The sequence below is a fragment of the Cucumis melo genome, chromosome 1 (genome assembly GCF_025177605.1).
Source record: "Cucumis melo cultivar AY chromosome 1, USDA_Cmelo_AY_1.0, whole genome shotgun sequence".
NCBI lineage: Eukaryota > Viridiplantae > Streptophyta > Magnoliopsida > Cucurbitales > Cucurbitaceae > Cucumis > Cucumis melo.
The window spans coordinates 5,042,651-5,054,054 of record NC_066857.1 but is presented as its reverse complement, the minus strand read 5'-3'; the positions used below and the strand labels follow the sequence as shown (position 1 = coordinate 5,054,054).

Genomic DNA, 11,404 nt, shown 5'->3' with positions numbered 1-11,404 from the left:
GCTACGTGGCATTCAAAATATTTTTCATTATTTCAAAATACAAAAGTCCTTAAAGATAGAGTTAGTTTGGAAAACCTTCATTTCTATCCCTTGTTGATGGTCGATTTATTTGAAATTGTTATTATTGAATACAACTCTTTTGAAATGGTTAAGTTTTTTAAGAGGGAAGTTTTAGACCTTACAAAAATTAACAAGCCTATGGATGACCTATTGGTTTTGTCGAGAAATTTGATTTCAGTTGTTTCTTTTTTCTTTTCAATTTAGGAATCATGTGTGCATAACCTAGTTCGAGATGACCGTTAATTTAGGAGGATTCTTGACTTATGTAGATCTTTCTCTTAAATAGACAATGAAAATTTTTGATTAAATAGTTGATTAAATAAATAAAAAAAACCTTAAAAGTATAATCCACGTTAAAGTTAATCATATTATTAGCACATAAAAGTACAAAATACATGTACTTAAAAAGAAGGTTAAAAATCAAAATTAATAACACAAGTCAATTGACCTAAAAGAGTAAAATAGACCTTTTGATCAAATGGCAAGAGTTCTTGTTCTAATGTCGACACCATAATATTGAACTAAAAAAAAAAGAAAAAGAAAAAAGAAAAAAGAAAAACATCGGGAAAGAGGGAGGGCATTGGATAGAGAAACATGGCGTCAAAATTCCATTTCGTCTTCTTCTCCACTCCCCCTCCTTTTTTTTTCCCATTTTTCACAAAGCAAACTCCTTCCTTATCTCTGTCCTTCCAGTTCCGCCACTGCTGCTCCTTACGGACGACCAGCCGCCTTCCCCTTTCCCCTCTTCTTCCCCAACCTCGACCAATCATTACCCATCTCCCCAAAAACTACTTATCTTAAGATTCCATTTCTATCCCACAATTGTTTTTCCTGTTTTCACAGACGCCATTGTTCTGCTCACTTCGAAGCATACTTGTGCCAACCATTTTGCTTTTAAATATCATCCAATCTCTTAATTTCATGGTGTCCCTCCTTGGCGGATTGATGTTTTATCTGTCAGTGCTTCTTTCTTCTACTTTTATTCTTGATTCGGTTTCTTCTCAGTCGATTAAAGTTTCAAACTCCTGTGTTTTTAGTTTTCACCAGGTAATTGATGAACGGAAGATTGAGGATGAACCACTGTGTTCCTGATTTTGAAATGGCCGACGATTTCTCTCTCCCAACATTCTCTAGTTTAACCAGGCCGAGAAAATCGTCTTTGTAAGCTTTGTTTGAACTTGAAGCCTTTTCTTGTTGCAATCTCATCTGGCTTTTTTTTTTCTTTTTTTTTTTTTAAAAATTTGTTTTGTGGACTGAGAGCTTCAAATTCGTAGGCCGGATGACGACGTGGTGGAGCTGCTATGGCAGAACGGCCAAGTGGTGACGCATAGCCAGAACCAGAGGTCGCTTCGTAAATCTCCGCCGTCTAAATTCGACGTTTCGATTCCGCAAGAACAGGCGGCGACGAGAGAGATCCGGCCGTCGTCTCAATTGGAGGAGCATCATGAACTTTTTATGCAAGAAGATGAAATGGCCTCTTGGCTCAATTATCCTCTCGTTGAGGATCATAACTTCTGCTCCGACCTCCTCTTCCCCGCCATCACTGCTCCTCTTTGCGCCAATCCTCAACCAGACCTCCGACCTTCTGCGACGGCGACGCTCACTCTTACGCCGCGGCCGCCGATTCCGCCCTGTCGGAGGCCTGAAGTGCAGACATCTGTGCAGTTCTCCAGGAACAAGGCAACGGTCGAATCTGAGCCATCTAATTCAAAGGTCATGGTCAGGGAATCAACGGTGGTTGATTCTTGCGACACGCCGTCTGTGGGGCCGGAATCTAGGGCTTCGCAGATGGCAAGGAGGAAGCTGGTGGAGGTGGTGAATGGCGGCGGTGTGCGGTATGAGATTGCTCGCGGCAGCGATGGAGTCAGAGGTCCATCGGTAGGTGGCGACGGCACCGGAGAGAAAGAAATGATGACTTGTGAAATGTCTGTCACTTCTTCCCCCGGTGGCTCTAGCGCCAGCGCCGAACCTGCTTGCCCGAAACTAGCTGTAGATGACCGGAAGCGGAAAGGAAGAGCTCTCGACGATACTGAGTGTCAAAGCGAGGTAAAATTTAGTATTCAACAATTTAGTTGGTTTTGTTTTAAAATTTCCTAATGGATCAAATATGTATCTTAACCAAAATTGACTGTCACATGTGAAGTTGAAGGAATAAAAACTTTTCCAAATCGAACTGTTTGAAATGAGCTGTTGAACAGTGGCCATTGGAAGCTTTGCATATGATTGCTGACTATATTGTTTTGAGAAAACACAGATTTGTTTTCCTTTTCCTCTTTTTCCAATTCTTGGGTGATTTACTTATGTTCTTTTCTATTAGGACATTGAGTACGAATCTGCTGATCCAAAGAAACAATTGCGGGGGTCGACGTCAACGAAGCGATCTCGTGCTGCTGAGGTTCACAACCTCTCGGAGAGGGTGCGCGATTGAATTTATTAGTACCTTACTGTGTGCTTGTAACCAAGCACATATTTCTTTTTCTGGTGGTGTTATTTGCCTCTTGAATCTGAAGTGAAATTGCAAACCTACTTGTAGAGACGTCGCGATCGGATAAACGAGAAGATGAAGGCTTTACAGGAACTCATCCCTCGATGCAACAAGGTACATTTTTCATCCTTGATGTTATTTTGAGTTGAATGCCCGTCTCTTTCTTAGTTGAGTTTCATCACTGATTTTCAGACCGATAAGGCTTCGATGTTGGATGAAGCGATTGAGTACTTGAAGACGCTTCAGTTGCAAGTGCAGGTAGGATTCCAATTAAGTTAATAATTGTCTAGACTCTCATGTCTAAACTGAATTGTGGCAGAAGGAAATGTATGAATTAAAAACTTCTTCTATTTGGAACATTTTGAAACGGTTAAAGGAATCGTAGAGCGAATAGTAAATAAATGTATTTCCTGCGATTCTGTCTGCTGCATATGATCTCTTGACGAAAAACATCTCGGATTGGTAGATATTCGTTTTGAATTCTCTGCATATACGTATGTAAATAGCAAGGCACATTTGTAAAAGTATTGTTGTCAATGTTTAGCACATGATCATGATGAGCTGATGCACCTTGACAACTCTTGCGCTGACTTCTTATAACCCAGATGATGTCGATGGGATGTGGAATGATGCCGATGATGTTCCCGGGTGTTCAGCAATACTTGCCACCTCCAATGGGGATGGGAATGGGCATGGGAATGGAAATGGGCATGAACAGACCAATGATGCAATTTCATAATCTCCTGGCAGGTTCAAACTTGCCAATGCAAGCTGGAGCCACGGCAGCAGCTCATTTAGGCCCGAGATTCCCTCTCCCTCCCTTTGCAGTGCCTCCTGTTCCTGGTAATGATCCATCCCGAGCTCACGCAATGAGTAATCAACCAGGTCCGATGGCTAACTCAGTTGGAACACAAAATACAACCCCACCTTCAGTCTTGGGGTTTCCTGATTCTTATCAGCAGTTTCTTAGCCCGACACAGATGCAGTTTCATATGACACAACCTCTACAGGTATATATATCTATTTTCAGTATGTCTCTGAAGTTATTTGGAACTGACGAGATCGTTATTAATCTTTAACAGAATCAGCACCCGGTTCAACCAAATACGAGCAGACCATGTACTAGCAGGGGCCCCGAAAACCTTGAAAATCATCAATCAGGTAAACTTCTTCCTACATCTTTTTGGAAGTTCAAGATATTCATTGGTTGTATGATACTTTGTTCATAGATTAGCTGTTACACTGCTGTTATATGAATCCTGACCGCATTGTCATTTACACGGCTTTCACATATTGTAGGTTAATATTTGAATGAATGGACTCAAGAAACACAATTGGCAAGGAAGTTTTGGCGCATATTAGAGAGCGTCTAAAGCTTCAAACATGCGCGTCTGCTGCTTGCTAATACAATATATATCACAAATAACATGTAACGACCACGTCCCTGTAAATATAAATCTACACCCCTTTTATGTTTTTGATCTTACTATTTATCTTTCACGCCATCATCGTCCTTTTCCTGACTTGTGGTTCTGTTAGATTGTGATAGAAAGAAAGTAGAGTTACAGATGGTCATGGGGAAACTGTTGCTTTTACACGAAACTATTGTGTTGCATTTGGTCGGGGTCAGGTCCGGGATGATGATGCTGATAGATCCAACTTGATGTGGTCAATTATCGTTGTCGTCATCATCATTGGGAGGCATCAAAGTATTCCAAACTCCAACTTCAGAGCCATTTCCATGTTTTTTTCCTGGACCATGGTTTCTACTGCATGATATATTATATATTCTTCACTTCACAAAGTTGTTGCTCAAGATTCTTTTTCCTACATCATAATAAAACTTGTTTCATACCCATCTCAACTTGCACTCGGAATATAAATTCTCAATCATCCATGGAGAGATCTCCATAGATATTTTGTTTTGTTTCTACTTCTGTGGTTTCCACTGAACTTTCAAAGTTATATGAAAGTGGAAGATCAGCAAATTCACTGTGAAGATGAGAGAAGATTCATTTTTCTTTGGGAGATGAGAATGTGAACTAGGGGCATTTTTGGTATAGTAATATTTTTTTTCATTTTTTTCTTTTCTTTATAGGGTGGTGGGGGGAATAGTTTTTAGTATGGAACCATTGAAGGTGACATCCCTCTTATTCAATATAAAATGCATAACTTTTCTATTATTCTAATGATATTGTTTGTATACTTTTATAAATTATAAGTTCACACATGTATTGTCTCAAACTTTTTCAATAATTTCTCAATGTTGAAGAAATAGGTATTTTTCTTCGTCTTTCTTCATTATGTTTCAAGTGATTTAGGCAAAAGGTTATCTGGCAATTTGGAAGGCTTGAATCTGGATTGCTAGGAATTTGATTATAGTGTTTGTAGTGAGTTGGATTTGTTGCGTTTTTTATTACTGTGATTGAATTTCAGGGTTGAGTTTAACTGTTTTTTAAATATTATTATTTTGGTTGTTTATATATATATATATATATATATATATATATATATATATATATATACTTTTTATGTTACATTATAACAAATAACACAATTTAGAATATAGACTATAGCATAAGAATCATATTTCCAAAAACAGGAAATGTTACTACTAAAATTTTTTAAAATCCTAAGTTTGTCATTTACCGGTGAACGTGAACTTTTTAGTCTTTTACCGTTTCTTGTGTTATATATATAATTATTTTATCATTGTTGTAACATTTAAATTAAGGTAAATTTTAATTTAATTATCTTACTTTTATTTAGTTATGTTAGAGTTTATTTGATGTTATTTAAATGAAAATTATTTAGTTTTTATTGAAGTATGAAATAATTAAATACTTGTCTATGTAAAAATTAAATTAATCAGTGGATTTGGGTGTTGTTAGGATTATGGCTAATTATATATATTTATATATATAATTATTATGGAAAAGGGTAAAGATAATTTTAGGGGTCTTTTAAAAAGTATAACAAGTATCAATTCTGAAAATGAAAAAAGCCCACGCTCACAATGAAAAATACCAAAAATGTCCCATTAATCATGCTGTCAATAACGCGCGTAATATATTAGGTACACGATCGTTTAGATTTTACTATTGTGTGGTATGTGATTGTTTAGATTTTGTCGTTTAGATTTGGCTGCTAAATTTAAATGATTTATTTTTTCAATTTTATCGTTTAATTTGGTTACACAATCATTTAATTTGGTTACACAATCGTTTAGATTTGGCTAAACGAATTTTTTTCAAGATTCTTTTGGTACATGATCGTTTATATTGGTTTACACAATCATCCAAATCTAAACGACGTACAAAAAAAGATTTGGGTTTTGGTACACGATCGTTTATATTTGTTTACATAATAGTCCAAATCTAAACGGCGTACAAAAAGAGATTAAGTTACCCAAATCTAAACGACGTAAGAAATAAGGGAAAAAGAAAAAAGATGATGGAAAGAAATCAAACGACATAAAAAAAGAAAAGGAAACGAAGAAAGACGACGACAGAAAGAAATCACAAAGGAAAAAAAAGAAGAGGAAAAGAAGAAAGGCGATAGAAAGAAATCGCAGCGAAGAGAAGAAAAAAGACGGAAGGGCAAACTTGAAATATTTAAAAGATGGCTAACTCATGGGCTTTGTTACACGGGCCGTAAATATTTCAGTGGTTTGTTATATTTATGAAAACTTTCCATAATTTTATTGGTGAAAAATTAATTATTGTGAAAGATAATTATTTTTGAGAAACATAAATATTGATTGAGGAAAGAGATTGATATTACTGGGTAAACGAGGAAAGGAAATGAAAAAGATTTATTTAAAAGAAAATTGATAATTATATATTAAAATATAATTATTGAAAAAAAGAGTACTTAACGTTTCAAAATTTCAAAATTTTTAAGTTTTTATTAATTATCTTAAATTATTTGGGTGTTATCTTGAAAATTGGACTAAAATTGAATTATTAGGTTAAGACAAGGGGCAACAAGAAGAATAGAAAAATATAAGATTTATTTTGGATAAATGGAAATTTTATTTTTAAATTGACAAAATAGTTAATTTTTAAATAATAAATGGGAGGACTATGTCTTAAATGCTTCTACCTAATTGACAAATTCGATTTCTAAATACAATGGTAACAAAAACCACAAATACCCTATAATTAATACAAACTATGTACACTCTTGAATATTCTAATTTTTTCCCCCAAAAAATAAACCATCTTCTAGAAAGCATCACATCTTCTGCGTGCAACCACTCCACTTCTCGAAGAAAACCCTATAATTTTTTTGAACCTTCTCTTTTCCTTTGAAAAATAAGATCGCTTTCTCCCTTCCTTTTTGAAAGGCTTTCCACCATCACTTAAGATATGTGCGGCCATCTCTGTTCTCTCATGTTGCGGTGGCTTTTAGGTTTGCTTTTCACCGGCCCTTTTAAGATCGCTTTCCACTGTTCCCTTTTAAGATAGCTTTCTGCCAGCCTTTGTTCGTTTGTATTCAACCAATCTTCATCATCTGCTTCTTTAGCCGTATATGTACCTAAAAACAGTCAAATAAAACAATTTAGAATTACAGTGTATTTCTATATTGATCGTGTGTTATTTGTTAAAATACAGTGTATTTGTAGTTTTCATACCTAGGTTGTTTCGGATCAATGCATCCGAAAATGCAGACAGCATGGCACACGAATCCTCCGGAGTATCCCTAATGGAATTCAAAGCAATTTGACGTCCTCTCTCAAATACGGGGTATTTCCAATGTCAGTAGCAGATACAGTGTCAACGACAACAAGTAGATCATTGTCGGGGAATTTCGATATGACTAACATAATCCAAGACACATGCTTATCATCAACAATTCGAATGAGGTTCGAACTGTTGCAATCAATCCAGTAAACGGTCAATCTAGAGACAGAAAGTTTGAAAAAAGTCTACGTTGGATGTAGTCTGCAAATTCTTGAAACGACGATGAAACTGGGTTCATATATTATACGGACTCCATGGGTTCAATAATGGGTACCGATTTTTCTTTTTTATGTAGCCCTCACGTTTTAGTTTGATGTAGCAGTCGGGTATTAAGAAGATATGGTAGACTAAGGCGAAGGAAGAAGATGTATATGACATAATCTTATGAATCTAATCTTAGGAAGGCAAACTTAATGATTTTTCATAAATAATTCAGAAAATAAAATTGTTAAAATTAAGAGAATGTAAACTTAGTTTATTATGTGTGTTTTTTGGTAAATAATTTAGAAAACAAAAAATGATGTTGGTTCTTTCCTCCGTTGTTTTCTTTCAACAATATATTTTCCTCCGTTCTTTCTTCAAATTTTTGTTTCTGCAACCATCTACATTATTTCATTCGTTCCGATTGATTGTGAATATCGTTTTCCACGCGTTGCTTCCCATCGAATATTTTAATTTAATTTCCCTTAATTCCGACATTTTTATCCTATATAATTAATATTTACATTGTATTTGACATGATTTTAGGGAGGGTTGAATTTTGAATTTAAACTTAACTAATTTAGCCATAATTTTAGGGAAGGATTGTTATCTACGTGGGTAAAAAATTGAATCTTTTAAATTATTTTTGGTTAAATTTCTTAATGTTTATCTTAATAATTAATTATTGCATTATCTTTGCCATGATTTTAGGGAGAGATTCAATTTTGAATGTATAATTCCAAAAAGGAAAAAATTGAATATTTGAAATTCTTTTAGGTTAATTTCTTAATTTTTATCCTAATAATTAATTATTGAATTATATAATTTTGAATCTATAATTCGAAAAATAAAAAATTGAATATTTGAAGTTATTTTTCGCCAATTTGTTGATTTTTATCGGGATAATTAGAGGATATTGAAACCAATTGAATATGTTTAGGGATCTCTAAAACAATATAATAATTTTTTGATTTAATTAATAATTATCATAAGTGGGTGTGTTTACATATACACTGTATTCGTGATATGTGATATTTTGTTTGATTTTTTGATCTAAAAAAATACACTGTATTTGTATATGGACAATTGTAATCTGTGGAGGGGTAATATCGGCCAAAAAAGTGGAAAAATATTTATGGCAGTTAGTTTTGCCATAAAAAAAAACAGTATGCTATTTTTCTATTTTCTATTCCCATATTTGCTATTTCCATGGATTCCCCTTAAGATAATTAAGGTTGGAATTTATGAAATTTTAAAACAACTGATTTATTGGAGAAGGTTTTGGTTCATTAAAAGAATTGAGAATTTGAGTTAATTTGTGATCTTGAAAGAAAAAGTTAATTTTCGTGGAATTGAAATTAATTAAGATCAATGAACCAAAACCTTCTCCAATAAATCTCAATTCTTTTATATATATATATATATATATATATATATATATATATATATATATAAAAGTATGTATATTTAATTAAAAATTTAAATTTTTGCTGGAATATGATATTAGTTATTTGGTTTTGTATAAATAATTAATATGAAAAATTAAAATTAATTATATAATAAAATATAATTATAATTGTTGGAAATTAAGATAATTAAGGAGAGAGCTTAGTGATTTGAGTGGATGAGAAAAAAATATGAATTTAATTAGGAGATGAAATAAGAATTTAAATAAATATATATGGTTACTATACATTCTGGTGGGAAAATAGTAATACTAACAAAGAATTATTATTATTATTATTATTATTATTAATGGTTATCAATGCTTAAGATTTTGTGTATTTAAAAAATTGATGATTGAGGAAAGAGAATGGAAAAAAAATTGTATTTGTCTTATATTATATATAAATATATATTTTGTAAAAGGAAAAAGAAATAATGATAATAATAATACCAATAATTATTTAGGTTTGTAAATGACACTTGAATGCACAAATTGAAAAGAAAAGAAAAAAAACAAATATTCTTCATCGTCTCCCTAAGATAATTCTAGCCGCCATTTGTATTGGATCGAAGACGTCCGTTGGTGCCCTCTACCGCTGCCGCTCACTAATTTTGGTTAAGATTGGTAACTTAGGTGAATGTTTTGGATCTTCATATTGTGGGATTATATCCATTAAAGGTTAATTGAAACTCTAAAATAAGTTTATCATTGGATCTGATTTTAGTTGCATGCTTTTGGAATGTCCCTTTAGCAAAGCTTAAGGATTCAAGTGGTGAATTTTCCTTGAAAGGATTTCTCAATCTCAATTGGGTACGTTTGGTAAGTAACTAAATTAGTAATTTGTTGTTAAAAATTTTTAATTTAATTTTGGTTATTCATAATGAAATGGTGGTTTCGTTTGCAGCAAGGAACTTAGCATAACCTAAGGTAAGAGTTGATCTACTACTAAATCCCTAATTGAGGGTTAAATTACTGTTTGGTAATGATGATAACTATATGCATATAGCCTGTGATATGTATATGTTTATGGTGGTGAATTATGTGTATAGCCTAAGGTAATGACAACCATTGGATTAAGCTAAGTGTAAAGGATAATTATTTGTATTTGTTTACTGAAAAGTATGATAAAGATTGTTTGTATGCCTATCATGGATAGTATTTGGGTAAGTTAAATTGAAAAAATTTAGAGGTTGACAAGTATTATTTTTGTTAAAGTAAAGTTATTGAAAATTTTCCCGTTATGACTAAGACCAAATTAATTGAAAATTTTTTATTGTCCCCAAAGGAACATTACTTTTAGCTAATCTTAGGTAAGAGATTCTACTACTGATCTTCAAAATAAATTTTAGAGCCTGAATGTAATTACTATTATGCAGTGATAGTAGCTAAAAATGCATAATGAGATGTTGTAGTTGATGCTGATGTATGATGGTGAGTATGCATGTTTTATGGATTACATGATTATAGATGGTTATAATTGATGTTTCATGTCATGTTTATGATGATTATTACATGCTTTTGGACTATATGATGTCTATTAACTTTGGCTATTAGGCTTTGTACCCCACCTGTATCGTGTTCCTACCTATGAGGTCACTTGTACGACTAGAAGTATTCCTACGGGACCACTCGCATGATTAGGGTGTATCTATGGATCACATGCATGGCTAGGGGTCATTTATATTGTGTTCGTACTAGGTCACTTGTACAACTAGGGTGTACCGATAGGATTACTCGTACGATTAAGGATGTACCTATTGATAACAGACACAATTAGGAGTATGTAGCTACGGATTTCTCACATGCCTAGGGGTTTCCTACGAGATCATTCACATGACTAGGGGTGTTCCTACGAGATCCATACAATGAACTGTTGGAATTGGAATTAGACATTATAACTAAGATTGATAAGAAATTTCTTGTATTCGACCTTGACTTATCCCGGAAACCTCTTGTGTTGCTTACACTTGGGCAAGCAAGAAGAAATCTTGTACTCATCTCAGACTTAGAAGAATGATCCTAACCTAGAGGCAAAGTTAGCACCTTTTGTTGCATAACCTTATCTCCTCGCATTGCAAGGTAACCAATTTGTGTACCCCATCTCGCATCCAATCTACGAAGAGAAACATAAAATAAAACACACAAGCAAAGAACAAGCTCAACTTCATCCCTTACCTTTCTTCTCTACTTTAGGTAAGAGCTTAGAGGAGAGTTGAGAGGAACCTAAATCCCGTTCTCCCTCAGTTGTAATAGACAAAAATGGAGCCGATAAGCATAAGAAATTATGCTTAGAGGCTCGACACATTCCTTGTAACTTCCATGTGTAATTTTTATTCATTTTGTGTTTGTAATCTGAACATCATGGGCGAAAGGCATAAAGTTGTCATTATGAATGCAAGAAATTACCTCTTTCACTCACCCATCTCTTTACCTTTCCATATTATTAGTTCTTTGTAATCATGATAA

The 11,404-nt window shown here is 33.7% G+C and overlaps 1 protein-coding gene across 4 annotated transcripts; it reads left to right on the top strand.

The window, feature by feature from the left end:
• The first annotated feature begins 642 nt into the window (after positions 1-642).
• Positions 643-4,734, top strand: LOC103500471 (transcription factor PIF1). 4 transcript variants are annotated; one of them, XR_007821520.1, is made up of 10 exons: positions 643-1,016; positions 1,108-1,221; positions 1,335-2,106; positions 2,378-2,476; positions 2,594-2,659; positions 2,738-2,803; positions 3,151-3,555; positions 3,628-3,706; positions 3,845-3,974; positions 4,095-4,734. XR_007821520.1 is itself a non-coding variant. In XM_008463776.3 (9 exons), exons 2-9 carry the CDS (start codon positions 1,115-1,117, stop codon positions 3,847-3,849), a joined length of 1,599 nt encoding a protein of 532 aa, XP_008461998.2. In that variant the 5' UTR covers positions 643-1,016; positions 1,098-1,114; the 3' UTR covers positions 3,850-4,734. The 4 variants fall into 4 exon arrangements, 1 of the variants encoding a protein (XP_008461998.2); XR_540090.3 differs by having other exon boundaries at positions 1,098-1,221; XR_540089.3 differs by having other exon boundaries at positions 1,098-1,221; positions 4,085-4,734.
• The last annotated feature ends 6,670 nt before the right edge of the window (positions 4,735-11,404 follow it).